The following is a 15,447-nucleotide window of genomic DNA, read 5'->3' as shown; positions in this document are numbered from 1 at the left end:
ATTAATGTTGATTTGCCTTTATATTTAAAATAGCCAAGAAAAGAAGTCTTATCAAAAGTAAAACTTGGGTTTAAAAATATTCATGGCATACCATAATATTGTGGTGTTCTTAATTATTCTCACATCCAATTTGATCTACTTAAAAGATCCAATTCAATAGATTGATATGATCTTGATTATAACTATTCTATAATAGTTCATGCCATTATAGATAACAAAGCCCAATTTATAGATGTTTTTGTCAGCATCTCCGGATCAATACATAATTCTAATATACTTTTAATATTAAGTCACTTCAAAGATGTAATTGTATCAAGATGGTTCAAGGAGAAAATAATAGAAATTGAAGTTGTTGATATTAGTGAGTTGACTATAGCTGATGCATGATATATTGGTGATAAGAACTTATTTGTGACTTAGCTTAGAGTTCAACTTCTTAGACTATATAATGAATTTAATTTTAAGGAGTCATCAATATGTATGATAATTGAGCATTCATTTAGAATTTTGAAAGGAATGTGCAAAATTTTGAAAAATCCTTTCACAAATTGTGATTTAAAAAGGGTTCCTAGCTTAATATTGGCATGTTGTTTGCTTCATAATAATATCATTGACAAAAATGATCTCATTCATGAATTAATTATTCTTTGGAGACATCTCAACTTGGAATATAGGCATGAAGTAGTGAAAAATATATCTCAAAGTAATAGTCAACCATTGCAAAATTGCAAGACATTCGTATTAATTAGAATCAATGTGCTTCAATGAACAAAATTTGAAAGCTATTTTATCACATGATAATTTTTAATTCAAATATCACATGTGTTTTTATGATCATTAATTAAAAAGACATTATAGAATATCTAGAAAATCATCCCTTAAAGATATTATTATTCTCAATATGGTTATTTCAAAGAATTGATCTATTTTATGAATTTTATATACATTGTTCATAGAAATAAATCATAAACAATAGCTTAGGTTATTCAATCTTAAAGAATATCTTATTAGGTTTCCAAAATGATCAAAATCAATGAAATAAAAAATTAAAATTAAAAAAATAAAAATCCATGTAATAAAGATATCTCAAATCAAAGTTTTGGTGTAATTTAGAGGTTCAAGCTTCATTTTTTAAATTAATCCATGGATTTGCAAGTTTTTATTCAAAGTTTTTATTTTTATTTATTCATTTATTTTTCATCCTCAATTGAAACAAACCTCATTTTGATGACTTTCTTTATTATTCAATGCCATTTCTAAAATGGTATTGCACTTAAAGATTAGATGATTTTTGCAAAAGTCATGTGTGGATAAAGTTTTAAATTTTCATCTATAATTCATGAATTTTTTTATACTGAACAACTACAAGCTATTAAGGTATTTCGCCTCCTTGTACATGGAAGTGCAAATTTTGAAAATGAGTGGCCTTTGCCTTACAAAGATCACCACATGCAGGCAAAGTCCAAGATTAACTTTGCCCACCAATCAAGCATGAAAGCAAGGTCTTAAGGTTCCATTCCATATTTAATCGATGAGCAAAATTGAAATTAATCTATGAAATCCTCCAATTTTTTGACACAAGTTTTAACAATGGAGCCAACAACTTATCCTTAACCGATTTCAAGGAGTGGAAAAGATAGGTGGAGCAATCTACCAATATGTTGGTGAACATTTGACTTACAATAGGAAGTTATTATGTCTTTTTATGACCTATGAAGGATCACATGCCTATTTACTAGAAAGATCTTTTTATAACCTCCTATGAAAGATCACTTGCCTATTTACTAGAAAGATCTGTTTATGACCTCTGAAAGATCATATGGTCCTTCACTCCCCTACACATGGAAGTGCAAATTTTGAAAATGGGTGAACTTTACCTTACAGGGATTACATCATTAGGTGCAGACAAAGTCCAAGAATAACACTGCCGACCCTTTGGGCATGGAAGGAGCCCTTAGTGCCTATTCAGCTGATAAGACAATACAACTAATGAAAGCTGAAACCAAAGACACCCCACTGATAAGCGAGTTCTGAGATGCTCAGAAGCTGCTGGACGGAACCAAACACGAAGCCTGCAGCGCCTCTTTCATCCAAACAGGCAACTGTTGCCAGAACACTCTATACAACCAACACAAATCCGCAAGATGGCTAGCTAAGAAAAGCAGCCAAGAAACATATGGGGGTGTCTAAAGAATGTAGAGAGAGAGAGAGAGAGAGAGAGAAGTTACGAGAAACCAATATAATATCTCAAGTATTTGAACAGTAGAAACCCAGTGTTTTCTTTTTAAGGCAGAACAATGTCCTGAAAGGCGGCATGTACAGAAAGATCACCAGAAGCCAGTTCAGACAGGTAATCATGGGTGGTCCTCCAAGAAACCTCAATGAAAGCATCAGACGTTAAAAATAAGAGGAACAAAGAGTACGTAAGCTGATTCAGAAGATAAAAAGCATTTTAGAAATGCAAGAGGAGACCTACTTCCTACATCCGAACTTGGACGATGGTCACGTACAATCGGTGGCTTGAATGATGGCACGCCGTCTTCTAAATTGTAGTATGACATACCTCAGGTTTCAGTGAGCTGGCTTGTCTCGACACAAGCACAGCTCAACAGCACTCTTGCAAATCGCCATAGCAGAACAGCGGAGGCACAACTTTAAGTCAGAACACCAGATAATTGCTTTAGTCCGCTTTAGGAACATCTCCTCCAGTCATGCTCGTCTCCACCACATTCTCCTTCAAAAATCTGCATAAGTCACGAATAAAATCAGACTTCTTCATCGGCATCTGGCAACTATTTGTTGATGCAAACTGCAAATGAATATGGAAAGGGAACAATGGTCAAACCTGGCTAACTTGTCCTTCGATGTTTGGAGGATGTAGAGCGCAGTAATTACGAATAATATATTTCCTGAATACCAATCATTTCGTTGTGAACGATTTAGAACCAGTAGTTTACAATACTGCGCTCATTCTAAGCACAATGCAACCATTCACAATGTGGAAAAATCAAACGACCAATGCTAATACAGGACAAGCATACTCACCAGATAAGAAGAGAACAAAGAGACCCCCGACAACATCAATCTCTGACTTCTCCACCCTGCAAAATTGAAATCAGCCTTTCAGAGCAAATTGCAAAAGGATGAGAAAGCCCTACAGGCAGAATCAAGTGTGAGAGTTCTAATACAAAAGAGCGTCAACATACCATGTATATTGCACAAGGATATGCTTGGGCCAATCCGCAGGATCTTCAAACTTCTGCCGGATAGACGCATGTTCTGTCAAATCTACAAAAACCCAAAAACGGTAAAGTTCTTAAATTATATTTCAAAATTGCCCTTTCAAAGTCTCAGGCTAATATAAATTCACAGTTCACCTCAAAAAAAAAAAAAAAAAAAAAAAAAAAAAAAAATCTCGTCTCACACTTGCTTCGGATGTGCTGAGTGGACTAACATAGTATAACTACAGAACGCTGCGCTGATGCTAAGTATAGTGTGATTTCATCAACATTAACACTCTACTAAAACTCCAATCGATTGGAAATAAATGGATGAATCAATTACACATGCAAAAATCCCCACAAAAACTCACACTTCTCCGGCATGGGTACAACTTTTGTAGTCACTCCTTCTAAGTCTCCCCCTGAGTGTCTCTGCAAAAACATTGCGCACATAAATCATAGAATTCCTAACTCGAACTACCAAATATTATACATGTATACAACTGCAGATTGAGAAGATGAAAATAAAATCCACAACAAATCAGGCCAGATGCAATACAAATTAATAATGGATCAACCAACTAGAAACTCACCAGAGTAACTTCAAGCATAGGAACTTGTTTGCGTCCAATCATCAACAGCCAAGGCGTAAGATATTTCTCTCTACCAAATTGAAAGGATCTGGGAAAAATTAACGGAATTGTCAATAATTCAAAACCTTGAGACAGGAGAGCAAGGGTACAAAGTCAAAGCCACCCAACATCTGAAAAAATTAAGCAAGGAACAAGTGATATGATCCACTTTGACTTGCATCCGTTCATTACAATTCCCACTGCTGAATACAACATATTTACACGTGAGCGCTCACATTTTGTAGTTCTCGGACTCAGTAAAACCTACAGGCTTCGGAAGAGGCATGACAACCTGTTGATGACACCATATGATCAGTTCGGAACACGTGTGGGGTCCCAGCCTTAGACTACAAGGTCAGAATTCAAGAAATTAATCCGGAACAAAATTCTGAACGTATTCAATCTAGAATCAGTATCACAACATTAAACCGAAAGTAAAATCAAATAAAACTAATCATCATCAACATCTATATGCTAGTATGGATATAACCTCTGTATCAACACCAAAATGAGGGCAATGCCGGCCAAGCTGGTCCATCCACGATGTAGTTTGCTGTTGTTGAATACAAAGCCATGATATAACTCTGTTAGTATAAACCAAGACCAACAACCTTCCAAGCAGCGATAAAGTCGATCAAGATCCTCACATATAATGAGAAGCCTAAACGTGAAGGACTTCTGTCTGATACCAAAGGGCACACACTTCAGAACACTGGAGTCCAAGAAGCTCAAACATAAAAGCTCACACAAGACATACCAATCCCCATTCATTATTAATGGCGAGAATCACAATTGCCAATGTGTTCTTACGACCGGCAATATGGATACGATTTGGCAAAAGTGTTATCAAGAACTCCCTCAAATCCCTAATCTAGATCCACAAGCTGACCGATCTACAGCAAACGGACACATCTAAAATCCCCTTATCATGATTCGAGCCATACATCACTCAGCCTCGATTTCACGGCATTTGTAAATGCCCCAATTACTACAAGGTCGATACGCCTGCTTACCTAGCTCACGACACACAATTTCAAAACCCACAGAACATGAGAAGTATGTGGAAAGTAGGAAGCAGGGATTCAAGGCTCGGATAAACTTACGCCGTGGAATTGGCCTCTTCGAGCGACGGGGACTGGATCACCCGTTTGATACGCAAGTGCGAAATCATCCCCTGTTGACAATATCCCCAGCAAGAGCAAAATCAGCACGCTGAAAGTCCGGGACACGTCCATCTTGAGCTTCCAGCAGCTCAAAATCATCCCCAACGCAAGCACGATGCGCGGGGAAGCTTACAAAATCACAACATGCACTCAATTCATGGCACATCCGCCTCGGAGCAAGCGACACAAGCGAGCGACCATCGAAGCTCCGGTTGCTCGATGACCAAACCCTAGTCCTCTTGTCGCCTTTTACTTTATTGGTCACTTTGTTTGACTTGGTTTTGGGCAGACAGTCCAAATTTTCATCCATCTATTCATCATCGTCTTGCGTTTTCTTCTCGTTCATCCAAGTTCAGTCCCTCATTCTGTTGAACCACAAACACTCGCAACCTTTTATCGTTTTTATTGTGATTCTATTCCATTCTCTTTCATTCCTCAATTTATTGTAGACAAGTAAAAATTAGTTAATTAATTAATGGATTCAAAATTGGAAAATTATATTCTATTGAAATGCCTATTTTTAAAATATAATAAAAACTATTAAGGTCACTAAGGGAGCACAATAGTAATGCACTATATTTATTTGTGAGATTATTCAGCATTTTTTTAATTCTAAGAATATTTTATAGAAAATACTAGATTTTATTCTTGTATATGAATATTTTAAATATTTTAATTTTACTTTTAATAGCTGTTTTTTTACAGAAACATAAATAAACTTGTTAGTTATTATTTGGAATATGAAATAGCATTTTATAATTTAAACACTAGTTTTACCTAAGATTATTACTTCTGTCATCATTGGTATTTTAATCATAGACAAATCACTATCGATGTTTCAGATATCTTGCATTGTTTTAGTCGTAAATTTGTTTTACATTGAAGGCATTTCAATTTTAACAAAGAGACAAAATTCTATTTATTTATTTATTTATTTATTTATTTATTTTTGAATTTCAACATATTGATTGAAATCTCCGAAGGTGGGTGTGTCTAGGAGAGTTCTCTGTAGACGATCTGCTACATCTCTGTACAAATCGGTGTAGTTGTTACGAGAAGGTGTGCGAGTGCATTGTATCATGTTGTTGAAAGTGGTCGATAACTCTTGATGATTTAAGGACCAGCATTTCTTCATGAACAATTGTTCTCAGTAAGTCTGATGAGTGCTAGAATATGTTGGTAATCTGGTTCAGAATGCGGAGCTTTTCACATGGACACATGGAGCCATTGTGCGTCAACTCCTCACTAACTATGAAGAGATTGATGAGGTTAACAAGCAGCTTGACACCATGTAAGATTTCTACCATATACTTGAGCTTGCTACACATTGTCGTTTTTAACTGTAGATAAGGCAGCTGCAAGGGTTTTCTGTGAATGGCGGTTTGAGTGTAGTGAAACTCGAATTTTCAGGTCTCAGAGTCACAGTGTTATGTGCCCGACATTGATATCTTTGCAGGGGCTACAACATTGGTGCTCGTCTTGTAGATGATTTCTTGGTGAAAGCAAACATCACAAAGTGTACAAACTTCAGAGAGACTGCAGAAGTCATTTCTAAGGTATCGTGAGGTTTATTATTTGGGTTCAGGATTAAGGGAATGGTCAATATCTCAAAAAACATGAATTATGAAGCTTAGAGGTTTCTTTGTGAGGCCTCTAATTGCTTGTTATGAGTTTGTTGTGCTTCATAAAAAAACCATGGTTTGTGTAAGCCTTATTCTTACCTGTTGTGTTTGTTCCAGGGCATCCAATTACCAAAGAAAACGCAAATGCAACTGGCCTTGCACAACCCAAAAAAGAAAGGTACTAGCAGTCTTAATTTGATGTTGCTAAAGGTTGTCATTCATGTGTCTAGTGCAGAGTCTGAGACTGCAGAATCAAGGTGGATTTTATGATGTTTTTATGATCTAAAAACAAATTATTAAACTACAATGTCTCAAAGTATTAATCTCTCCAACTGTAACCATACATTTTGTCATCATAAACAAGGTTTAAGTCATGTTTTGTGACAAGCTTTGATGTCTTAATGAGGCACATCAATGCCCTTTCTTTATCAAGTTCTCTAAATGGAACTAGTGACAATGGGGCATGGAGGGTTCGGATGGGGGAAGGGGCACTGGGGGTTGAAGGAGGGGGGATGGGAATATGCAATGATATTCTAGATAGGTAGGTTGATTTAATAAATACCTAGGTCGCTTTAGTATTCCCCTATATTTTAATATCTTTTGATTTAACCATTTTATATTTGAATCAAGCATAAAAGCTATGATTGCTTGTATTCTATGCCCTCACATTGTAAGAAAACAATTGGCATTATTAGATTTTGTTATAGCAAATAATGTTTATATTTGATAATACTATTTTTATAAATTTTGAGCTTTTAAAAATATTTAAAATTATTCTTGATAAAATTTTGTCATAAAATTGGTCTTTGTTTTTTTTGTTGTTTATAGATATTTATTATTTTTAAAAGGAAATGTAATATTATCCTAAAAAATAAGATTTATTGGTATATATTTTATATTTTTTAATTTTTTAAAGAAAAAATTGAATTCAAAAATATATTATATTTATTTTAATTAAAATTTCAAATATATATATATATATATATATATATATTTATATTTAATCAATAAATTTTACTTTTTTATCTTTACATATATATTATAAAGGTGGATCTTTACTAATTTAGATATTTTATAATTTTTTAGCTATCTTTAAATATATAATTGATGGTTTATAAAATTAAATAGTTAGATTTTGTATAGTTTTAATTTGTACCATTTGTCTATGTTGTTAAAATATATTATGAGAGTTTTAATGTTAATAAATATTGAAAGAATTTTATTTTTATAGTATAGTTGTTAGTATAATTTTAAATTATGAAATTTAATGATGTTGGATAGTTTTTAATATATATATATATATATATATATATATACAAATCAAGAATAATCAAGAATAATCAAGAATATAGAATTAAATTAGAGCAAGTAAAAGTATATTGAAGAATATAGAAATAAATTATACATAGAATTCATGTTTTATTATATTTCTTAAGAAATATTGTAAAAACTTCTAAGACATAGATTAAATTTATAAGTAACTTTAGATTTTTCATATAGTTATGAATGAATTTGATAGAATATTTTTAGACTAAGTGAGCTATTACAATAGTATTCTACTAATTTTACACTTGATTCTATATGACCTTTACAAGTATTAATATATAGAGAGAATAATAAATTTATCTTCAATTGTATTAATACTTATCTTATATTCTAATATTTGTTGAAGATTTTATAGTTTTTTTGTACTTAAAAGTACTCATTTTCATAATTTGTTAGTTCAAAATTATTTCATTTCTTTATTGTCTTCTTTTCTTAGTTTTATATAAGACATTTTTTTTTTTTTTTTTTTTTTTTTTTTTTTTTTTTTTATCAAGTTTATAAAATACTTATAGTTGATAATTTCATATTGTGAAACAATTCATACTTTACATAAATTCTTTGATAAAACTATTTGGTCTTGACATATTCAATAATATTGTTGAGGATTAAAATAAACTGACTTAAGCAATAAAATTATTAATAATGTTACATATCTATACTATTATATTATAGAGTATTAAATTTTAAGAATATAAATTATTATTTCACTTTGGTTAATTTATTTTCAAATCTATATATTTATATATCATAAATAGAAATAAATTTTATACAACAATAAATATAATCATAGGAAATTTTAAGATATAAAGATATAAAAGTCACTTTACAATAAAGACGTAACAATTATAATTAAAAGATATTATCTTTCTACCAAAGTAATTATACATCAAAATATATAGTCTTTTTAAAATAAATAAAAATACATATATATATTATATTAATTAGATTTTAACAATAAAAAATTAATTAATATATTTTTAAAAGGTAAAAAATATATTAATTTTTTCCTACCCAAATATATTCTTCTAATAAATATCTCTTTGAAATTCTACATTATTCCAAGAGCTTAGAATCTCCTTTTTCTTACTTTCTTGCAAATTCTAAATTTTATTGTCACAGAAGGATAACTTTAGAAGTAAATAAATCATGTAGGATTTTAATCATATCCATTTATTTTTTTATTTTCAGCTTTTTTAATCAAATTGATTAATGATGTTAATAAAATAGCCAATAATAGGATCTAAAGCCTAAAAAATAATTATAAAGTTCTTTAAAAGATACTATATTGTTATTATTTTTATATTTGATTTTAAATAAAATTTTGATAAAGTATATCTTCATATATAAAATAAGAAATCTAAATATATTTATATTTTAAAAAACCAACATTCATACTTATAAATCTACAATGCTACTGAACACACCGTATTAAATATGTTTATAATTGTTCTAAAATTGACCATACAAAAGTCATTGAATGAACTAAAAACTTTAGTTAGGCTACATTTATTCTACTTATACTAATTTGATTCTTATCTTCGCTGCTTCACCCCCTAGTTTTCCCATACAAGCGTGCCTCACTCCTTGACATTACCGCCGTTATTGATGCCCTGTGACTGTCAAGAGATTTGAGTGGACTTCGCTGTGGGGTCCTGTTTCCTCACTACGATCCAAGCAATAATTGCAACTAGGATCGTTGCGGCAAGGAGCCTCTGCCTAGTATGCGTTGCAGTGAACTCCACAGTGACAAAATCCCACGGAGGGGTGTAGAGCTTCGCTGGGCCCAACCATGGCGTGCTCCATCATCAGATCTGCCAACACAGCTGCAAGAGTGTGCAGTGTGTTGACACACATGTGCTGAGAGGTTTCCAGGAGCCTTGAAGTTTGTTACTCTGAGAATGCTTGGGATGTATGAGTGATCTAGTGTAACTGAAAGTGCAAGGAAAGGAGCTTCACCATCAAGTGTTCATTGAGCAAGTTGAACTATGAATAGCTATCGTGGGTAAGAAATCCAGCAGTTGATCAGTGGTTGTAATCATCCATTTGATGAAGTAGGGTACCACTGATTCATTTACTGTATGGACGTCAATACATGTTTTTTTGAATCTAATACTCCGTAGTCACAACGCGTGTGAATAACTACCCTGAAGAGATGCTCGAGTTTGAATTCAGGTGATGTTGGAATGCTTCTGTAAGGATTTTACATGCACGACAAGGGTAAGTGCAAGTGGCTTAACAAATTTGTGATGTTCTCGTCGCTGTGCATCTGGCGACTTTGATTCCATTCCTTGAAACATCTGCTACTTCGAAACATGTGGTTTTAAATCAACGCATGAAAAATTTTCGTCTCACACCTTGCTTTTTGTCTCGGTCGAAGGATCAATGGCCGAAACGCTTCATGAAACAGCAGGTGCGGGTCCAAGCTAAATGTAACAATCGATTATGAAACTTTTTCCTCCACACGCTAGGGTTTAATGTTGTATAGTGCTGAGGTTGAGCTGTAAAGGTTGAGAGGCTTCGTCGTAATTCACTGTTGACGTCGCTGTTGACGATGGGGTGGAAGGTAGTGTGTTTTGTCTGAGATAGCAAATGTGAAAGCCGCCATTGGTAATTTGAAGCTGTGGACCTCAAGACTTGAAGAAACATATCATGAATGCGATCACAATCACAGGATGCGTGATATTGCAAAAATGCACCATGCGCGCATTGGCAGTAAGTCGTTCATCGGCCAATGGACATCCACATGCGAATTACGAAAGGCTCAAGTTGATAAGTCCTTTCAAACACCAACCCACTGTGCGGACACTTACAAGCCAAATGCTAAGGAAAAGGAAGCATCGCAAAAAGCAGGGTGAACAAAGCGGTTCACCACATGTCGAAATCTCGGAGGTAATTGTCTCCGAGGAAATCTCCCACCTCAGCTACACCCAGCTTCGCAGATTGGAAATAATAAATTTCTATACAAGACTATGGTTTTTGAGAAAGATTGTGACAATGGAGTTGGGCTATATTGGCTTGCAGCGAAGTCGTCGATGGCTGCAGCGAAGGCTCTGTTACATTGTGGTCCAGTTTCAGCAGGAGTAGCATTCCATGGACTGACAACTTGGCGAAGCTGAGTATTTCCCACAACGATGACTTTTTCAAGTAGCTGCACAGCTTTCGGAGTGAAATCTCTTTAAGCTCCGTCATCAATCTCGTCCTCATTGTGCACAATTGTCTTGAACCAGAGTTCCAATTCGGGTGGTGGTCAGGTGGGGCTATCCAAATCGGGATTGTGCCAAGGATTTCCAAAGGATCGAAGACCACTATTCCTGAGCCTACAAGTCGAGTTTGGAGGTTTGGGAGTCAAAGACATCATGCACAGCCCTAAAACAGACGACGAGAAAGAGCTTTTACAGAAGTACGCATGGATGTCAGCCGATGGACAAGAGCAGATGAGCATCGTTTGAAACTCGACCTCAAATCCAGCGAATTGAACATCTGCGTAATTTCATGCATTTACAGCCGCCCGTCAAGGTCGGTGTCCACGTAGCACGTTTTGTCGATAGTACTCTCGAATATGGTAATGGAACTCACTTTCTTTTTATGGTGGTTTGAGTGTCGATTGGCACCGAGATGATGGTTAGCCGTACCTGATGGGTGCAAGAATTTTAGGACTCTGTGCAGATTTGTCGACACGTTGCAGATGGTAGATGTAGCGCTCACCCCTTAACACCTCGTCCCGCGAAATAGCAACCTGAAATGCAATGTTGACGCGGCAGTGACATCCCGAATAAATTGATTACCCGCAAGGATGATCACCTCTGAGACATTGGTTACATCACAAAAGAAGACGATTCTTCTGAGGAGCTACGGTGGCATAGAATCGATACAGCGCGAACAATCTGTCCAAAGCCAATTCGACACCACATCCTCTTAGACTCAGAGTCGTCGGGTCGTCTTCGTTGACTGCTTTGACCCCTCTTCAACCCATTACCTCGAGTCAAATACTGATGGATGGGACAATACGACTGCCACTTGCAACTTGCAATGATGATGCTATTATGAACATTGGCACTATCCATGACTGATTAGTTTATTCAACTTATGTCCCGAGGTCCATTTCTTGGACTTTTTCAATCTATCTTGGAATCTTGTGATCCATAGACGTGTGTTCGCAGCAGCCCTCGCAAGCTTCGAATGTTGTGTTTACTTTACAAGGCACTTTTTTGACACGAGGATCGTACGTAGTCACTCTTCTATCTAAGCTTCGAGATGAGGCATTCTGCGATCATGATTGTGCTTCACCAACGACGAGGCGTGAATGTAACTCGCCCGATTCCCGGTTTTAACGGTGGAGCTCGTCTGACCCTACAGATTCCGTGAATAGTGGATCTCCCAAAAATGGGTGGTGGTACCAATTACGGAGGGCCTTGACACGCGGCCACCGATGAAGATGAGCGCCAGCGTTTGCAGGGAAAGTTTATAACAACAAGCCAAGATTCAGTAACTCAACTTCGAGGCTTGCCGATTAGAGCTTCTTCTCAATCACTGCCCTCTATTAGTGGCCACTTCTCACATAATTGTCTTCACTTTATTGACAGAATTTTAATTACAAAATGCACTTCCTGCCGTTCCAGCTCTTATGCTAGCCGTGAGTTAACTCGAGGTTTACAATTCCTTACTAATGTTTTAGTACTCATCGCAGTGTTCAATAACATGTTTCTAGTTTTCTTATCTTTAAACCCACCCTCAGTTATAATGGATAGTAACAAATTTTTGGTGGCCTCTCCTTGAGGTCCATAGCAGTCAAAGGTATGTCAACTGAATGCCTGAGCTCCGGGTTCTCTATCACATCTCCAGTGTGAGTCGTTCTTTATTCTGGGGCAATGTGTTGTAACAGCTACATTTGTGTGGTCTGCATAATTCTGTCCACATTCGTCGCATTAAAGGAGAACTCTTTGAAAACCGGCAACATAATGTTCCGAGTTCCTGGACGAGTGCGATCTTATATTGACTTTTGTTTCTGTTGAACATAGTACATTTCTTTTCATTTCTTTTTTCTAATATTTAAATATTATGTACCATACTTGTTCCATCTAATATGCGGAATGCATCGTAGCCATCTAGAGCACAGTGGTTTGAAGAATCCAGCATAAGCTGGAAGTTAATTATCATCGAAGTCTGTTGATATCTCTCTCATCTAGTGTGCAAAGGTCAAGTTTGTGCCTTCTTAGTGCAATCTTACCCGATGGAAATGCACTGCTGATTCAGCACAAAGGCATCAACCTCACTTAATGGATCCACACGCATAGAAAAACTGTTTCGTTGAACCTGTGACTGGAATCCCAGGTAGTCGGGCTTGTTGACCAACACGACAGATTCACAAGGCTTGATGCCTTAAAAAATGACACCCCGCCTGTCACATAGGATGTCTCACAGATGAGATTGAATTCGGCGAAATAGCAGGAGGGCCCTGGTGCAAGCTCTCTCTGCAACGCATTCAGGTCAAAGCTCCTAGATATGGGATTCACGACGCTGAAAACCATTAACGTTTCAAGGTTACTAGTTGTTCCATGTATAGGATTACCCATGTCATAGACTGCTGGAAATTGCAGATCCTTTGTTGGATTATTTGCTGACAGTGGATGAGTAACCAGTAAACATGTGTCGTCGTTCCTCACAACAAACTTTCCTTCAAACCGGACCACCGATGAAGGATGGAACAAGTATTAACCCCCCCCCCCCACTGAAGGGCTAGCAACTGACTGATGACCGAGCGAGGATCAAGCCCATACCAACTACGGACGACTAAAATTCAATCCAAGCTTTACGTGAGACGACTTTTTGAGAGAAATAGACACACACACGAGAAAAAAGAAGGCCATGAAACTGAGTGTAGCAAAGAAAAACCGGAACCCAGAGTCAAAGTTGCGATCGATCTGCTCGCCAGATTTTTGAGAACTACGCAAATGGGTGCAGGTTTAGGAGAAGATTGGCTGGTTGATTCGATCGACTGACAAAGGAGCCGGGAAATAACAAGCGCAGGTTCTATCATTGACACCAGATCTTGCAGCAGGCGTGTTCCCTCCACCACCACCATCACCACCGGAAGAGGGTCCTAAATTGGGGGATGCATTATTGTTTATTGACTTGCAGCTCTAGCAACGGCACTGACGATCTATGAGGTGGAGCCTCAGGCTGCGGTAGATCCTTGGAAGTTAGTCTAAAAGGATGAGAGGTTCATTATGCTGTTCATCAAGACTCTGACGCAACCAGTTCGGCTTCTCATTCGGAGATAGCCTCCCGCGCTGCGTAGTACCTGGCCGCTAGAAACAGGAACGCCGAGGCTTCGACTTCAATTCCGTGACGGAAATAGCTCGCCCATGAGTGACACACGTCGGGAAACTCTGCCGGAAGCTGCCATGTCTGCCGGAGTAGGCCCTACCGACAAGGGCGCCCTCTATCTCGTTCATTCATTCCCACAGTGAACTGGAATTTTTCACGGTGTTATGTAACTTTGAACTCCTTGTCGTCATTATTCTCATTTATCAACATGTCCGTGTGTATGTGTGTGAATTTTGGTGTTTGTTGCTTTATTTTTTTGAATTTTATTTATTTATTCATTTGTTTGTTTGTTTGTTTGTTTGTTTTTTTTTTTCAATAAGTGTAAAGCATGGCACACAGAATATACAGTTCATTTCTTAGCTGCTGACAGTGTTGAATTTTTATTTTTTTATCTGTTAGTTTTTCTGTGATATTGAAATTTCTTACCTCATTGTATAAGTAGAAGCTAATTGAAAAAGATTAATTTCTAAAAATTGAAAAATTGAAAACATTGAAGATTATTTTTCAGTCAAATGATACAGAACATCAGTGACACCTGATTAAAATAAACTCCAATAAATTCATAATAATCGTTATAGTTTGGCAAGAGCTTTTTAGGCGTTACAAGTAACCAAGAATTAGTCTGACCCAATAAAACTAATTTTATTGAAATCATTTGTATGAAGTCATACATGATAAAACTTTTCAAATGTGCAATAATATGTCAAATTATAAATCTATGAGTGGACTTCATCTGGTAGATTTGCTTCTAAAGATTATTTATGTTAGCGATTCCCAATTAGTAACAATATTTTCTTATCGTCGATAGTATTGAATAAGACCTACTAGCAAAAACCATTTTCGAATTTAACCCTATTTATAATACAATGCGATGTATTGCATTATTTTCTTGCTTTGTTTTTGTAATATTTAAATCATCACCTTCACAAACCCTAAAGCTGTACAGTTTGCTGTCAAGAGTTGTGCATGTTCAACTACGATATGGGTTGAGTGTATTTCACCTTACAATACCCTTGCTACAGTTTTTTCTAGTACTCTCATGTACGAGTAAGAACTGTGGATACATCCAAAGCGGACTGAAAACTCTCTCTCTCTCTCTCTCTCTCTCTCTCTCTAGATATATATAATATCTGTAAATTTGTTAGTATATCTATGT

General features: G+C 35.9%; 3 protein-coding genes across 4 annotated transcripts; 2 read left to right on the top strand and 1 right to left on the bottom strand.

Moving 5' to 3' along the window:
• Positions 1–2,254: 2,254 nt before the first annotated feature.
• LOC112293849 (uncharacterized) lies at positions 2,255–5,225 on the bottom strand. Its single transcript, XM_024543770.3, has 9 exons — positions 4,957–5,225; positions 4,344–4,406; positions 4,090–4,145; positions 3,815–3,902; positions 3,593–3,653; positions 3,207–3,288; positions 3,046–3,101; positions 2,846–2,909; positions 2,255–2,744 (listed from the first exon to the last, which is right to left on the bottom strand). Exons 1-9 carry the CDS (start codon positions 5,113–5,115, stop codon positions 2,681–2,683), a joined length of 693 nt encoding a protein of 230 aa, XP_024399538.1. The 5' UTR covers positions 5,116–5,225; the 3' UTR covers positions 2,255–2,680.
• LOC112279076 (uncharacterized) lies at positions 5,093–7,296 on the top strand. The gene is made up of 4 exons (XM_073530417.2): positions 5,093–5,227; positions 6,210–6,307; positions 6,473–6,572; positions 6,756–7,296. Exons 1-4 carry the CDS (start codon positions 5,132–5,134, stop codon positions 6,906–6,908), a joined length of 447 nt encoding a protein of 148 aa, XP_073386518.1. The 5' UTR covers positions 5,093–5,131; the 3' UTR covers positions 6,909–7,296.
• Positions 7,297–9,595: 2,299 nt separating this feature from the next.
• Positions 9,596–12,941, top strand: LOC112274092 (uncharacterized). Of its 2 annotated transcripts, none has more exons than XM_090248326.1 (4): positions 9,596–9,966; positions 10,137–10,181; positions 10,342–10,853; positions 10,986–12,941. In XM_090248326.1, exons 3-4 carry the CDS (start codon positions 10,614–10,616, stop codon positions 11,046–11,048), a joined length of 303 nt encoding a protein of 100 aa, XP_090104452.1. In that variant the 5' UTR covers positions 9,596–9,966; positions 10,137–10,181; positions 10,342–10,613; the 3' UTR covers positions 11,049–12,941. The 2 variants fall into 2 exon arrangements, with proteins under 2 accessions (XP_090104452.1, XP_090104451.1); XM_090248325.1 differs by having other exon boundaries at positions 10,115–10,181.
• The last annotated feature ends 2,506 nt before the right edge of the window (positions 12,942–15,447 follow it).

The sequence above is a fragment of the Physcomitrium patens genome, chromosome 2 (assembly GCF_059467195.1).
Source record: "Physcomitrium patens ecotype Gransden chromosome 2, ASM5946719v1, whole genome shotgun sequence".
In the NCBI taxonomy this organism is placed as follows: domain Eukaryota; kingdom Viridiplantae; phylum Streptophyta; class Bryopsida; order Funariales; family Funariaceae; genus Physcomitrium; species Physcomitrium patens.
This window is presented reverse-complemented; position numbering and strand designations above follow the sequence as displayed.

Bases quoted from the DNA above. Each gene is read 5' to 3' on its own strand.
- LOC112293849 (XM_024543770.3), bottom strand. From the start codon at position 5,115: ATGATTTTGAGCTGCTGGAAGCTCAAGATGGACGTGTCCCGGACTTTC. The intron at 3,654-3,814 runs GTGAGTTTCTAG...ATGTTTTTGCAG, and splicing joins CTATGCTTGAAGTTACTCTG to AGACACTCAGGGGGAGACTT. The intron at 3,102-3,206 runs GTATGTTGACGC...TCAATTTTGCAG, and splicing joins ATCCTTGTGCAATATACATG to GGTGGAGAAGTCAGAGATTG.
- LOC112279076 (XM_073530417.2), top strand. From the start codon at position 5,132: ATGCGCGGGGAAGCTTACAAAATCACAACATGCACTCAATTCATGGCA. The intron at 5,228-6,209 runs GTTGCTCGATGA...AATCTGGTTCAG, and splicing joins GAGCGACCATCGAAGCTCCG to AATGCGGAGCTTTTCACATG. The intron at 6,308-6,472 runs GTAAGATTTCTA...ATATCTTTGCAG, and splicing joins AACAAGCAGCTTGACACCAT to GGGCTACAACATTGGTGCTC.
- LOC112274092 (XM_090248326.1), top strand. From the start codon at position 10,614: ATGAATGCGATCACAATCACAGGATGCGTGATATTGCAAAAATGCACC. The intron at 10,854-10,985 runs GTAATTGTCTCC...ATTGGCTTGCAG, and splicing joins CACATGTCGAAATCTCGGAG to CGAAGTCGTCGATGGCTGCA.